The sequence below is a fragment of the Aythya marila genome, assembly GCF_965140915.1.
Source record: "Aythya marila genome assembly, chromosome: 8".
Taxonomy (NCBI): domain Eukaryota; kingdom Metazoa; phylum Chordata; class Aves; order Anseriformes; family Anatidae; genus Aythya; species Aythya marila.
The window spans coordinates 8,002,127-8,017,535 of record NC_139049.1 but is presented as its reverse complement, the minus strand read 5'-3'; the positions used below and the strand labels follow the sequence as shown (position 1 = coordinate 8,017,535).

Genomic DNA, 15,409 nt, shown 5'->3' with positions numbered 1-15,409 from the left:
ATTTTCTAAAATCTCAAAGAATACTGTCATCAGAAATTGTGAACACTGAATATACCTATGGTTTAATTAATATTTTAAATATAAAACCATGCTTTGATAAACATCTCGGCAGTGTGTTAAACTAATGCAACACACTTACAACGCCATCATTTCCAATCAACAGCATTCATTTTTGTGATCATCTTAAGACATCATTCACCATTTCAAAACTGTCTTAATACACCTAATTTAGTTTTTCAACGTATACCATGTTCCCATAAACAGAGCTAACACCAAGTTCCGTATTTGCATGATTACCAGGGAGAATCCATCTTTCTTAGGAATGTGGCTACAATCTGAAAACGGTTAGATTAGCATTAAATTCAAAGTTTCTGGCTGCTGAGTTAAAGCATGACTCATTCTGGCTATATAAAAGTATTGGATTAAAATCGATCCAGCATGCCACTGTATACGAGCAGACAATTTTGTTTCCCTGTCATTTAACCATAATAAATTGCCCGTGCAAAGTGGTTCTCGCACGCAATTTTGCCAGGTTGGATCGTGTAGCAGCTTCCCGACACGCGGGGATGGGATGCGTGGTCAAGCCGCGGCACAGCCCTCCTGCTGCCCCTGAGTTCTGCATCGCGCCTTGCAATTAACCACACACCGCCGTCTGTTCTTGTTTCTTCTAACGGCGTTAGCTGATTTTCTTAGTAAAGGGAATAATTCATAAATCGGCGAGCGGTGGCTACGCCTCAGCCTAAGAGCTAGCACAAGAAGCGTGCCAATCGGCCACCCCGGGCGTTTTAACACGCGCAGCCCCCGCCGAGGGGCGGTGAGGTGGCTGCCTCCCCTCAGCGCCCGGCCGCGGCAGCCCCCTCACGCACCGCGGGGCAGGCGGGGTCCTGCCACCCCCCTCTCACCTGTCGTCGCTCTGCCAGCCCTGCTCGCCCAGCAGCAGGTCCCGAAAGCGGTACCGCGGCGGCAGCGGGGGCACCTCGCTGTCCAGGTCCACCATCCTGCCTGGTGGAGGAGGAGGAGGAGGAGGAGGTGGCGAAGCGGCGCTCCCCGGCGTCCCCCCTCAGCCGCCGAGCCGGGGGGGCGCCGCGCCGTCCCTCCGCGGGTGACGGTCGCCGGGGGCGGCGGTGGGGCGGCCTCGGCGGCGCGCACCCACCCACCCACCCAGGCAGCCCTGGCGAGCACGCGCGCCGCCCGCCGCCGTTGACAACAAAGGAGCTGCCCGCCGCCATGCAAATGTCGTTCGGAGCCGCCGCCGCCGGGCCAGCCAATGGGGTGGGCGCTGATTAGCATATTCAAGCAGAAGGGCGGGGATTTCTGCACTGCCGGCCAATGGGAGGCGCCCCGCTGGCACGAGGGGCAGGGGCTGAGCGGGCCCTGCGGCGGGGGGCTGAGCCCCCGCTGGTTGCACCTGGGGGTGCCCCGGTGTAGGACCCACGCCAGGGATGCAACGCCAGTATAAACCCTGGGGGCCGCGTGTTTGGGTTTGTTCCTTTGGTTTTGGTTGCTCCGGCTGTAGGGAGTGTCTGCGCAGCCCCGCGTTACTGACAGCTGTTCAGCCGAGCCCGCTGTCCCCTACCTTTGTCCCCTGCCCACCTGTAGTCCCTTGGGTTAAAGCACGGCTCTGGGAAATGGCTCGTCCTGCTTCGTGCCAGCTCTCTGAAGCCACACGTGCAGATGCGGTAAGCCACTGGTGAGCTGGTGCTATAATGGTTCAGGGCTTTGTCCAACAGAGGAGGAGCAGTGCCCAGGCCCTGTAAGAACCCAGGGGGTGCGCAGCCACACAGCTGCCACGGCTGGCTCCCCAAAAAGGGGCTCTCCTGGCTCCCCAGTTTGGGCTGGTCTATCTACCAAGGGAGCACAGGCACCTCTGAAATGGCAAAATGCATCCAGCACAGTCCCTTCGTGGGGATGCTCCAGGGTCACTGAGGTTCTTGAGCAGTGCCTGGTGGCCAGGTGGTTCTGCCTCGCCTGTATGTTGACAGGCCTTAACGAAGGGGCAGAGCTGGCAGAGGGGTCATTTGTACGCTTCCTCTCTCCCTGGCTACTTATTCCCCACACATACTGAATTTGCAACCCATGCAGCCGAAAAATAACTTTTTTTTTTTTTTTCTGGGTTAATTTTAATTTCTGTCACTTTCCCAAACCTAGGTTCACCCTAAGTGCTGGCAGAAGAGCTAGTGCAGCTACAGCAGAGCAGCAACAAGCCATCATAAGATAGGGAAGACTTATTTATCTCAGCAGTAGGTTTGTGTGAGTTTAAAGGTTCAATAAACTACAATTTTAGTTTTCTGTGCAAGCAAGCATCAATCAAACACTTCTTATTAATATACGTGGGTGTTTTGCACAATCCTTCGCCATTTTTTCCTATACTTTTTCAGTGTAATCATCCATCTTATAAGATTTGGCTACATGTTGAATGTGTAAGATTGTATGTGGATATAAAAATTTATTTTACAGAATATAGTCTGATGAAAAATTTACTTTCCTTGTTAAAAATAAAATAAAATAAAATAAAACACTAGTTGCATACTAGCATTCCTTTTTTTTTTTTTTTTTTTTTTTTTTGAGGTCAATACAGATCAGACCAACAACTAAGGGCATCAAAGCAGACACTATAATGCTTTTTTTGTTCTCTCTCTCTTTTTTTTTTTCTCTTCTCACAGAAGCGGACATCTTGGTTTGTACTTGAATTGGTTCATCTCTGAAAACATTTCTAGCGCATTGTTTCCCAAGCCAGATTTTTTTCTGTGTTAGTAACTGTTTTGAGTGAGACCAGACTGTACCATATTTGAGTGATATTGTTGAAATCAAGCAAGTAATCTGTGGATGACCAAAGTTGCAATGTTTGTCTGAAATCTTATTTTACTCCTTTAAAGTCTCTGAATTGTGCAAGAAAAAGAAAACTGAACATTGAAATTTGTGGCCAATGACTGAAAGTGGGAGACATTCTAGGAACTACTCTAACTCCCCACATGACTGAGGAAGTGCATATTACCAATATGAAGATCTCTTTGAATTCACTGTCCGAATTGAAATAGCAAAGAAAGTTTTTTAGATTTCTTCTTAAAGGTACACTGTAATCTAGACTGTCATATGTATTATAGTCATACTCAGTATGTAATGCCACAGCTTTAGTAAACAAAAATACTGTTACATTTTCCCTGACTGTCATGATTTGCCTTCCCTGGTTAGGTCTTCATCTAAGCTCTTCAGTAGTAGTGTTTCTTTATTAAAATGAAGTAACTCACAGTGTGACACTGGTGTAATGTTTAAGTTTGAATGAGGTTTTTAGTCTTTGCTGGTTCTGGGACTAAGTGAGAAGTTAATCCCTAAATGTGGTCTAAATACTGCATGCTTAACTAGATGCTTACGTTCATTTTGTGCATTGAAGATTGAGCCTTCTATCTTCCATCCAGTTGGATTTCTGTGTAAGCTAGTTAAAAGCTGGCACAAATGGGATCAGCTGAAGCATGGCAAGTGTACTTGGAGTGTACTGCATAATAGTGATGTGCCCTGCTGAGAATCTGACTTTAAGCTTCATACTGCTGTGGAAAGATTTCTACAAGTGACCAAGATGACTAACTGGGGACTTGGGTTATCTCCTCTGTTGTTACAGACAACGCATCTTTCATTGTTTCTTTAGTGTAGAGTTCTAAAGCACTGCTTCTCTGATTGCTGTTTCTTAGAGAGTGGGATGTTGTAGCCCAAGTCTTGTAAAACGTTGGGATAACAGGGGGGATGATGCTTGCCCTTTTTCAGAGTTTGTTGCATTCAGAGTTCACAATGTGCTTCTCATAAGGGCTTGTTAGATTAAGCAAGACAGATGCACATATGTGTCAACAGTTCAAAGGTAAGTCACTCTTTGCTTTGGCTGATATGAGAAATAAATAACATAGTGAATTAGCCTGCTGCCACATTCTTGCCAGTTTTACCATGCTGCATTCTGAAGTCAGAGTTCTCTAAAACTCTAATTTAAAAAAAAAACAAACAAAAAAGTACAGGATCTTTTTCCATTAGAATACTTGTTATGTGCAGTTATTTTTTTCTTCTTAGCTGTTTCTCCACCCAAGCAAGGTGTCTCTTCTTAGAAAACATTGTTTCCTTGCTCTGCCCCTGTGTTTTCTCATCTTGCGAAAACTTGGTCTCTGTGTTTGTTCCTTCACTTGAAGCAGAGGGAAACTATATATTATAATGATCTGTTGTACAAGTAAAATAGGGTTTGGGCTAACTATAGTCCTTTTCTGAAGTCTGTGAATCATAGGTCAGATGAGAAATTAATTGTGTGTCTACTGTATCTTCTAACAGCCTCATTAATTTTTCCACCCTAATTGATTAATCTAACATTTGTTTTCATGCTTGAGGAGCTAAGTAACAGTAGAAGCTTTTGCACTTCTTCTACCACAGAAATGCTTTTCAAAATGGTAGTAGGTATCTGGCATACTAGCACCCTGGTAAATAGCTGAGCAGAGTAAATAAAAAGCAAACTCATAACTGAGTCTATAGTCACTCAATATATACGGAAACTTAATTTTATTCTCTAAAGTAATATAAACTCTTTGCGTTATAAAATAACTGTTCTTCCTTTCTGACAGTATGAGGCCTAGTCACTCATAAAAGTGACTAGGAAAAGTTTTTTTCAGAAAAGTTCTTAAGTGTATAAAAATTGGACTTAAGTGTACAAAATTGGACTATACTTTTGTATAAAATTAGGCTGTACTTTTTCAGAAAAGCTCTTAAGTGTATAAAATTGGACAGAGCTAGGTTTTTAGTTATCTGAATCTAATATTTTGATTAGGACTTAAACCCCCTTGAACATCTTCAAGCTGAAGAGACACTGAATCTTCTGCGTGGAGATAAATGCTCTTATACACAAGCTGTTTTACTGGGTCACTGTGCTCAAGCTAGGATTTCTTTCTGCTATGCTTGAAGTGTTAAAGAAAAGCTGTGAGCTACACTCACTTCTTTCAAGGAATATGAGTTTTTAGTCTCAGGGGATGGCAGCCCTGAGAAGTATCAGAAACACCTGTGACACAGTCTTGGAAACTGAAAATAGACTTGAATTAATCTGTCTTCTTTAAACTTTTTTACTGATTAGGTACAGGTGGGTAACCCTGAAGATTAAGGGAGGCAGAGTAAGAACTTTGTTGCTGAGTTTTTTGCTAGTGTTTATATAAATCTTGGCTCATACTAAGGTATGGAAAATAGAAAAAAAGCATTTAAGTTTCCTTTTTAGGTTACTCATATTTTTGTTGATGTATAGGTAAAAGCATATGCTGGCACAATGTTAATGACTTCTGTATGTTTTGGAACACTTGCAGTGTATATGGAGGTATATATTATTTATTAATGATGTCTTTCCCGTTTATGTAAGTCTGAATTGTGCATTTTGTTGTAATCAAGTAAATCAGATTAACTGGTTAGTTTTTGATACCTTCCTCAAAAAGATTGTATGTTTTTATTATTCAGTTTATTTACTGACACTGGAACATTCTTTGCTGTTGGTATTGATACTTACAGTTCTTCAGGTAAATCAAAGCAAAACTTGACTGCAAACAGTTAGAGTAGAATGTTGCCTGAGATAAAGTGGTGCATTTTGATGTGGTGATGGTCCTTTGCATTGAGGAGATGAAATAGTCCTTATCAGACACAATTCTTAATTTCTGTTCCCTCCATTGCTTTTCAATTGTATACCAGATTCAGAGACAATAAATGTTGTCTGACATATCTGATAAGCTTATGACCCTATTGTTTTTATTCTTCTACACAGTGTTGTTAGGTTGTGGTTAGACAGGAAAGAACACTGTTTAAAGATAAGCCTCTCAAACAAAAGGTGAAGAAGAAAAGGGCATGTATGAAACAAGTGCATACTAAATTATTTTAAATGGTTCTGTAATACTCAGCAGTAATTTGCAAGTATTATCCTTTTAAGGAAGATGATAGACTAATATTGTCTTCGATATTCAGTTAACTCACTAAGTAGGCATATACAAGACGCTTCCCATAGGCCAGTAGTCTAGGTGGTAGTGAAAAACAGTAAGAGGAAATGCCTTCTCTGTAAAGTTGGCATGCTTTTTCCTATTAGTCTTGTGGTGCTGGTAAACAGCTAAACATGATTTTAAAAAATGTTTAACTGAAAAATAAATGACAAAAACTCAAACTTATTTTGAAGCTTTTTTTTTTTCTCTGCCCTGGTGCTTCTTAGATATCCCCTCCACCTCCTCCATCCCGGAACCAAGAAGTATCTGGATGTTTAGGTAACTACTTTTCAAACTCTATTTCCACATTTCTGTGCATTGATCAACTCTCTTGAGTGTGTTTGTGTGGTTTCATGGTTAAGACTGGAACAAGGGTCTAGAGTACTGGCACCACTGGAAAGCGCACAAGATAATTCTGCAGATTTGCTGGCTGAATGGAAAGTTTGGGGATTCATTATTCACATAACATAAAATGAACAGTGGTTTAGATAAATTAATCAAATATTGTTTAAATACATTTTACTTATCTGCAATTTCACTTCCAAAATACCCTCCAAAGGTAGATTTTTCAATAGGAAAAAAAAAAATCATAATGACATTGTCTGTTAAAACATGCCTAGGTATAATTCTGAAGAGTCTTTCCTGATAAATATTATTTATCTTAGAAAATAGAGATGCAGTAGTGGGGGGGGGGGGGGGGGGGAGGAGTATACTCCTCAGTTAGAAAACAGTACTTTTATTTAAAAAAAAAAAAAAAGTTACTATATTTTTAAAAAGCAAGAAACTAATGGGTGCAAAGCTCAAATGGAAAGAGCACATAGATGTGTTCTGAAGCACAGAACATGGATGCCTTGTAGGAAAAAAGTTAGGTGTGCTGGACTGAGGGGCCAGCAGTCTGAATGGATGTGAAAGGCTAAACCAAGCCAATATCAGAAACTGGTGAGAGTTCTATTTTGAGGACTCCCCCTCTTTGACTACCACAATACAAAACTATTATTTACTAATATGGAGTATAGGACTAAAAATTACAACAGTGTAAAATGATTATCTAGAGGACGCCTTAATGAATTTAACCATGAAAGCTTGTAGACAGCAATTTTGACTGTATGTGTAAAAAGCATATATATCACCACTATAAAACTTAGCTATAGCTCAGGGCATGTTGCCCAAGTGGGTTCTTATTGAGTAGCAAGAGGGCAAAATGACCTTCAATTGTTGGTTGTAGCATTCTATTTTACTTTGACCCAACGCTTGTGCTTCTTGAGGTTGGTGGAAAGCAAAGGGCATGTTGCTGACCAGTGCAACAATTCTAGGGCCCTTGAGACTGTAATTTTAAATCTAGTTAGATCTATTTCTTGCACATTTATTTCATGTAATCTAAAATGTATTCTTTCCTAGGCCCATAATTTTATGTCTATTGCTGCTCAGCTAAAGGCAGCCTTGATTACCTTCCCCATTTTTGTCACCATAACATTGTATCTGTTAGATAAAAGATCCACTACTTATTTCCATTTCACTTCCAAGGGCTGCCTGGACTTTTCTGTATTCTATTATGTCATTTTCTATTCAAATGTTTACTTCTGTTTTGCATCTTTCCCTAACAAAAGTCTCTGTTCCCACACATTTGAAAGCGTCATCGTTTTCTTCTCCCTTGCTGCAAGAGAACTACCATAGCAATAGCAATGCCACTCTGATCTCTTTCGCATCCTTTTCTCAAAAAGATCTCAGTAGTAAATTAGGTCAACATGAACATATTGGTTTGAACCCTCTTTTTGTTTGTTTAAATGTACGTTTGTTGTGGCTTGTTAGATTCTTAGCTATTAGGGATAAGATCCAATTTTGGTTCATTCTGAATCTTACCATAAGGAGAATGAGGAGGGCAGTCTGTGTATGACCATAGCCTAAATAACTATCAGTTTCTACAGTTTTTCTACAGAAAGAAATGCTTATGTTATCTCTTTGCTAGGTAGCTGGCTTGTATGCTGGATATGCAAACGAGAATAGTTGCTGATAGTTTTAATTGTCCTTCAAGAGGACACAGCCTTTGGGGGAATATTACTAATACAAAATGAAACTTTACAAAAGCTTTTAATCATAACTAATCATAACAAGCAGCAGCACCAGTTTCAGACTATACCAGGAGCTTGTTCCAAAAGAAGTACACTGCTATTCTTATAAACCTTGAAAGATTTAATGATCCTATTTATTTTCTTACTGTGTGTTCTTCATGTTGATTTTGCATCTCTCTTCATTTTACTGCCTGATACACCTTTTGGAGTACAATACTGCATTGTTTGGCATGCAAAAACTACAGGAAAAATGTTTATTTAAACTTCAAAGAAAAAGTATTCTTGGAGTCTTCCTTTCTTTCTACATTTGGTAAATGACTGTGCAGTATACAGACTGTTCTGCTGGAGCAAAAGGTTTGATAGTGATTCAGAAACAGTAACAGACTGAAATAGCCCAAAGTGAGAACAGAGTTTTAAGGTCACCGTAAAGCTAGGGGAGAAGGAGAAAACTGAGGAATTTTCAATTTGATTATTCCTCTCAAAGTATAAAAAACTGGAGAAGGTTTTGTGTTTGTTTGTTTCAATTGTTTAATTGAACTGAAACCTTGGTAGGTAGACGGCCTGCTTTACACAGTCTGGTGAGCATGATTCTGTATTGCAAGCATGAACCTTGTAATGTTGTTTCAGACACAGGGCATTCAATATCACCTGATCTATGTGTTCTTATAAGCAGCACCACCATAGCACAGATCCCAAAAGGAGCTGTATCCACTTCAGGGCCATCCCTGGCCCTTATATGCCACAGTGCTCTGACATCCATGGTGACCAGTAACAGAAACTATAGGAACAATTGGGATGGTAGCACTGTGGCAGGGCAGAGCAATGTGGGAGGAAATGGTGATGTCCTCTGAACTGCCTTCCAGTAGATCTTCACTGGGCTGTAAATAGAACTTAGTTTAAACTAGAGGTAGTAACAACTGCTTTTATGTAGGAGACAATTTTTTTTTTTTTTTTTTTGCAAAGAGCACTTTTCAAGTAACTTTTGCTTTTCTTTTGACTACAGAGTACCAAGCTAGGAGAATGAGATGGCAATTAAACAGAGGTGGGTTCTTAATGAGTACGTGTACTGCTCATCAAAATCTGTTAATGCACATACTGGGAAGTAAGCACCACATAAGGTCACGTACATGGGTGTGCATACTTACATGTTGCAAATTTATAACAAAAATTATTGTAATTTATAATAAAGTTACGATAATTCTTAATAAAAATTACAGAAAATGTCAAATTTATAATATAACATTTATTTAAAGTACAGATTATTTAGAAGTGGGCATGATAGGTCCTCCATCATGGCTGCAAAATCCTACCTGAACATGTCAATATATATTTTGCATTAGAAGATAAAGCAATATTCAAATAAATCCTAAAATTGCTTTTCTATTTCCATGGGTGTTTACATATACCACCCTTGGTGAAATGGCCTGAAAAACAGCCATTAAGATGTGAATCCAAGTTAAAGCACCCAAAAGTGTATGAGACTCCGTATGCCACAGCTGACCACATTTAACGAGTTGATGACTATCAGACAGCTTAAACAGTAATGAGAGAGTTACAGAGTAATTTTTGAAACAAGGGAGGTCCCAGTTTGGACAAGTGTTACAAGGAATGAAGGAAAGTTTGTAGCAGTAGGGAGAACAGTGGGAACAGAGAAGCTGTCAAAAAGCAGAGCAGCTGGGCTTAACTCTTGAATGTTGGCCCACCAGCAACATGGCTTTTCCCTAGGCCAGCTGGAGCATCTGCACCATCAAATACAAGCAACTTGCATCCAGTGAGGGCAGAGACAGTTCAGGGTGCAACATGTAGGTATGCACACCTGTATGTGTTTGTGACCTTGGGTGGTGCTTACTCCCCAGTATGTGCATTAACAGACTTTGATGAGCGGTAAAAGTACACATTAAGAACCCACATCTCCAACAGGAGCTATGTGAGAGGGGGACTGTGCATATAACTCTCTGTGAGTAGGTGCACATGGATTTGTGTGCATGAATAGAAACTTTGGAGATTGGTAGTGAAAGGACGTTTAGAAATTTGTTAGGTGCTTGTTAGCATTTTTCTGTTAAGTGTCCTATCTGATGTATTGTTGATACTGATCCCAAATGAATAGCTCAGTGATTGCTGGCTAATTACATGCCTAAGCAAACTGGGCAATTTTTCCCTGTTACACCATTAGGTTGTAATTGTAGGTATTAAGTGATACGTAATGTTATGAATTGGAGTTCTCTACCACTGGGAGAGACGAACAGTTGTTGACAATGAAAAGATAATCTCACTATTAAGATAGTAAGATAGGACTCCTTTCTGAAGATTTTTGAGCAAAACTGACTGTTTCTAGAATGCTACAAGCTGTATTGGTATTGTTAGAATCAGGTGTGACAGCAAGCATGCTGTCAGAACATGCTGTAATTATACCAGTCAGAGGTGCTATTCTAGCAGAGACTAGCTGAACTGCTATTACTAGGCATCACAAATTCCTTGCTGGAAGACAGTGGCTTTATCAGAGACTTTCATTGTGCTTCCATAGACCTTGTATAATAGGTCCATATTTTTCTTGTACTGGGGACCCCAGAACTGGATACAGTATTCCAGGTGGGCTCTCATGAGAGCAGAGGGGGAGAATCACCTCCCTCAACCTACTACCGTGCTGCTTTTTATTTAGTCCAGGATACAACTGGCTTTCTGGGCTGCAAGCCTATGTTGCTAGCTCATATCCATTTTTACATCAACCAACAAGCCCAAATTCTCCACTGCAGGGCTGCTCTCAATCAATTCATCACCCAGTCTGTAGTGATGTTGAGGATTGCTCTGACCCAGGTGCAGGATTTTTCACCTGGCCTTGCTAAACTTCACAAGGTTCACCTGGGCCCACTTTTCAAGCCCATCAAGGTCGCTCTGGATGTCATCCCTTCCCTGTAGCATTATCAAGAGCACCAACCAGCTTGGTGTGGTCTGCAAATTTGCTGAGGGTGCACTCAATCCCACTATCCATATTATTAAAAAAGATATTAAACAGTACTAGTTCCAGTAGGGACCCCTGAGGGACATCATTTGTTACTGGTTCCCATTTGGACACTGAGCCATTGACTGTAACTCTCTGGATGTGGCCATCCAGCCAATTCCTTATCTATCTAACATGCCATTCATCAAGTCCATATGTCTCCTATTTAGAGGCAAGAATGTTCTGGGGGACTATGTTAGAGGCCTTACAGGAAGTCCAGATAGATGCCATCAGTTGCTCTTCCCTCTCTGCTGATGCAGTAACTCAATCAGAGAAGGCTACTGGATTAGCCAGGCACTATTTGCCTTTGGGGAAGCTATGCTGGCTCAGAATCACCTCTATGTCTTCCATATACTTCAGCATAGTGTCCAGAAGAATCTCTTCCATGACCCTATTGGACAGTGAGGTGAGGCTGACTGGTGAGTAGCTCCTTCCTGCTGTAAGGAAACTTGCTTTTGGACTCAACAGCTCACTCGTACAGAAACATGTAAATGCATGCAGTGAGATTGATGCAGAGAAGACAAACGATGCTATCCTGGTGCAGATAAGAGCACTGTTGTATGCAGAAGCACATTGTTCTGTACCACAGAATGAAAAGAATTAAAGATTTTTACAGTGCTGTTCTGTGAGAAGGTGTTTTTTAGAACTCAGCTTAGACAGGTGAAAAAAATAAAATAAAATAATCTTTATCGATCAGGTATGCACCAGTACCTGCAAAATGGATGCAGGCCAATCATCACAAGGTCATGGAGCAGGGTGAGAGATCATTTTCCACTTATGAACCACTTGGCAATAGAAAGAGGGAGGGAAAGGAAGAGGTGTTTTACTGTCTGGCAGATTTCTTGTAGGTGAAACAACTGAATGCTAGTTTTCAGCAAGGCTATTCCTTTAAATGGATAACTGGAAACACAGTCTAGGTGTAAATAAATAAAAGACAAAAAAAAAAAAAAAAAAAAAAAAAAAAAAAAAACTCCAGCTGTATTTTGAGAAGGAAAAAAAAAATTCACTGCTTTGGAATTCAGGCTTGATTTGGAATCTCTCTTCTAAACACTCTCTTAACCTATACCAGTAGACTACCTAAGCCAGTTATCATGAGGATATGTTATGTGTCTTTTTGGAAGCACATATCTATGTATTCTCCATGCTAGTCAGACACCACCACATAACAGTGTGTGGTTGTGGTGGTTTTACTCAAAGGGAAAGAGGAGAGAAAATACAATGAAAAGGTCTCAAGGGTAGAGATAAGAACAGGGAGATCACTCAACAATTATTGTCAAGGATAAAAGACAACACAGGGAGATTAATGTAATTTATTACCTATTACTAACAAGCTAGAGCAGTGAGAAACTCAAACTATAAACACCTTCCCCCCATTACCTTCTTCTACGTCCTCCCCCAAGCAGCTAAGGGGAACAGGGAATGGGGGCTGCAGTCAGTCTGTAACACTTCATCTCTGCCACTCCCTCATGGTCACTCTCTGCCCCTGCTCTAGTATGGTGTCCCTCCCACAGGATGCCATCCTTCCTAAACTGATTCTGCATGTGCTTCCCACAGGCAGCAGCTCTAAAAGAGCTGCTCCAACTGTGGGTCTGTACTATGGGGTCCATCCTCCAAGAGCAAACTGCTCCAGCATGGGTCCCCCATGGGTAGCAGCTCCCCCCAGGGCCCCTGCTCCTTTGTGGGCTCCTCTCCATGGGCTGCAGCTCTGGCCCGGGGCCTACTCCTGCGGGGGTCTCCATGGGCTGCAGCTTCGTCCAGGCCACATCCACCTGCTCCACTGGGGGCTCCTCCATGGGCTGCAGCATGGAGGTCTGCTCCATGTGGGACCCCCAGGCTGCAGGGGGACAGCCTGCTCCACTAGGGACCTCATTGCAAGAGAAATTCTGCTCTGTGCCAGGAGCACCTCCTGTGCTGACCCTGGGGGCTGCAGGGCTGCTTCTCACCCATCTCTCTCCCAGCTGCTGTTGTACAGTAGTTTCTTTCCCTTTCTTAAATCTGCTCTCACAGAGGTGCAAGCAACTTCTTTTATTGTCGGCTCTGGCCAGCGGTGGGGCCCTTTGGAGCTGGCTGCAACTGGCCCTTATCTAACATGAGACAGCTTCTGGACTCTTCTCACAGAAGCCACCCCTGAAGCCCCCGGCTACCAAAACCTTGCCACATAAACCCAATACAGAGGTCAGCACCTGTCTTTTCATCTGTCTCCTGAGAATGCTTTGTAAACTTAGATTATTTTTTTTTTCCAAATTCTCAATGTCAAGTAACTCCCCTTCTATGTGGAGTGCACTTCTTCTAAAGCCAAGACATTTAGGGAAAGTATTAATAAGACTGTTGCTAACATGAATCCACAAAGAGTTCCTCCATTAGCTCAGTTTATCATGTGGTTCATCTTTTTGTGCGATCCATATCATTTTTCTTTGGACAGTTCGTTATCCATGTTATAGTTATTACACTAATTCACATCTCCATCTTGGAATTTCTCATGTGATACTGAAACAAATTCTTCAGCATCACCAAGGGTTATTTGATGAAATATATTACCTCTGATCTAAGTAGTGGGCTATCTTATGCAAGAACTAAGGGTTAGTAAATCACTTTGTATTTTTGTCTGCTTTGTATTTCAGTTATTTTCAACATAGGTCTTAAATGTATGTAGCAAAGATGTTCATTTTTACACACATTTAATATTCATTATTGTTTTTTAAACATATAAGAACATCAAAAAAATAATATGTACTTTTTTATTTTTGGGGGGGGGGAGGGGGCGGAGGTATGATGTAAAAACAAGCACACCGCAGGGAGGGACAGTGTCATCCAAAATTGACAGGCATTTATTTATTTATTTATTTATTTATTTAGCAACATTTGGAGAGGAAAAAAAATAAACCCTTGTGTGTTGCAAGAGGGTTAGGGGAAGTGACTGCTGAAATCACTCACAGTATAAATGGTTTGCAAGGTCAGTCCCTGAAGTCACTCAGTGAGTGAAATAGGAGTGCATAAAGTAATCAAAAAAAGTTGGCTACAGTACTAAATGCCTTTTCTGAGTCACTAGAATGTCATTCCTGGGCTATACAGCTCTCCTCCTATGTTGGGTGTATTGTACTGCAGAAAGAGGTAAGCTTTAATATGAAAAAAAAATGCTTAAAGTGTGTAGGAAGATTGTTGCTAAAACAATTTGTAAATAAAATGTGCAAATTGAAGCCTATTTTAATGAAGTTCTGTCAACAGTAATTGAGATTTCTTCTGGTAATATTTAACACAGGATTCAGTATCTTGTCACGAGTATTATTTCACCTATTTATTGGATAACTACTGCTGTTACTAAACTGTTGCACATTTTTTTAAATGGTTATCATCTCTATAAACTACAAATGGACAAATCATTTGTTATTTGTTATATTTTTAATTATTCTAACATCTAAAACTTGTAAATAGTTGGTAGATTAAAATAGAGAATATTCAATTAATGTGTATTTTTTTTCTATGAGATAATCTGAGAAAAATAAATGTTTAGTGACTGACTTAGCATACAAAATAGCTGTTGAATGACAGCTTGTTCTGTGGTATATTCATCAATTAAATGAGATAAATATATACAGATATGCTTTTGTATATATTTAAAGAGGTAGCTAGTATTCTGGGTGTTTTTCCAGAAGGCTCTACTGATGTTTTCTGCTTCACTGTTAAATTTATTTTCCTTGATATTGTGTTTATGTTGTTTAGTGCCCGTTTAATTATTTAATTGCTTTGCTTTCTGTATGGGTTTTTAGTTTTTGTTTTGTTTTGTTTTGGGGGAGGGGGGTTGTTTTTTTTCTTAAACTGTTGGAGAAAGGGCACTGCCTGTTTTGGAGCTAATGTGTCTGTGCTCAGTTCAGGTTGTTTTAATTTTAGGTGAAGATTATGAATACCTTATTAATCAAAGCGATCTGATAGATTTTACTTTTTTTTTTTTTTTTTAAAAAAAAAAAGAAAGAAAAATATTGATATTAATGAATTGTACCATCTTTTTTTTATATGTACTTACAGTAAATGCTGCTTCAATGCAACTACTAATCATTAATTTGTTTTCAAAGTAGTCTAGAAAGGTCCTGGAATTTGAAAAGAGAGTTTGCCTGAATTTGTGTTTTCTTTTCACAATGCTTTCTTTAGATTAAAGAGATAGCAAAGGAATGCAAATGTAGCAATATTTGATCCATCTGGGACAACTACTACCATGGGCCATGCTGGATTCTTAGTTCAAGCTTCATATTGGAAGTCTGTGTGAGTTGTTTGAGAGCTAGGTTGTTGCACAAGTGCTGAAATATACTTCTACTTAAATTCATAGTTTGTGCTTAGCTTTCAGGAAATTGCTATTGGCATTATGGTGAGAA

General features: G+C 40.4%; 2 protein-coding genes across 9 annotated transcripts in view; one reads left to right on the top strand and one right to left on the bottom strand.

Moving 5' to 3' along the window:
- KCNT2 (potassium sodium-activated channel subfamily T member 2) overlaps positions 1-1,126 on the bottom strand; it is a 150,269-nt gene extending 149,143 nt beyond the window's left edge. For all 8 annotated transcript variants that reach the window (XM_082766176.1, XM_082766175.1, XM_082766177.1 and 5 more), the window contains exon 1: positions 903-1,126. In XM_082766176.1, coding sequence (XP_082622302.1) covers positions 903-997 — 95 coding nt within the window. In that variant the 5' untranslated portion in view covers positions 998-1,126. The remainder of the gene's footprint in view (positions 1-902) is intronic.
- Positions 1,127-14,012: 12,886 nt separating this feature from the next.
- CFH (complement factor H) overlaps positions 14,013-15,409 on the top strand; it is a 37,359-nt gene continuing 35,962 nt past the window's right edge. Inside the window, exon 1 of the mRNA XM_082765942.1 lies at positions 14,013-14,153. Coding sequence (XP_082622068.1) covers positions 14,093-14,153 — 61 coding nt within the window. The 5' untranslated portion in view covers positions 14,013-14,092. The remainder of the gene's footprint in view (positions 14,154-15,409) is intronic.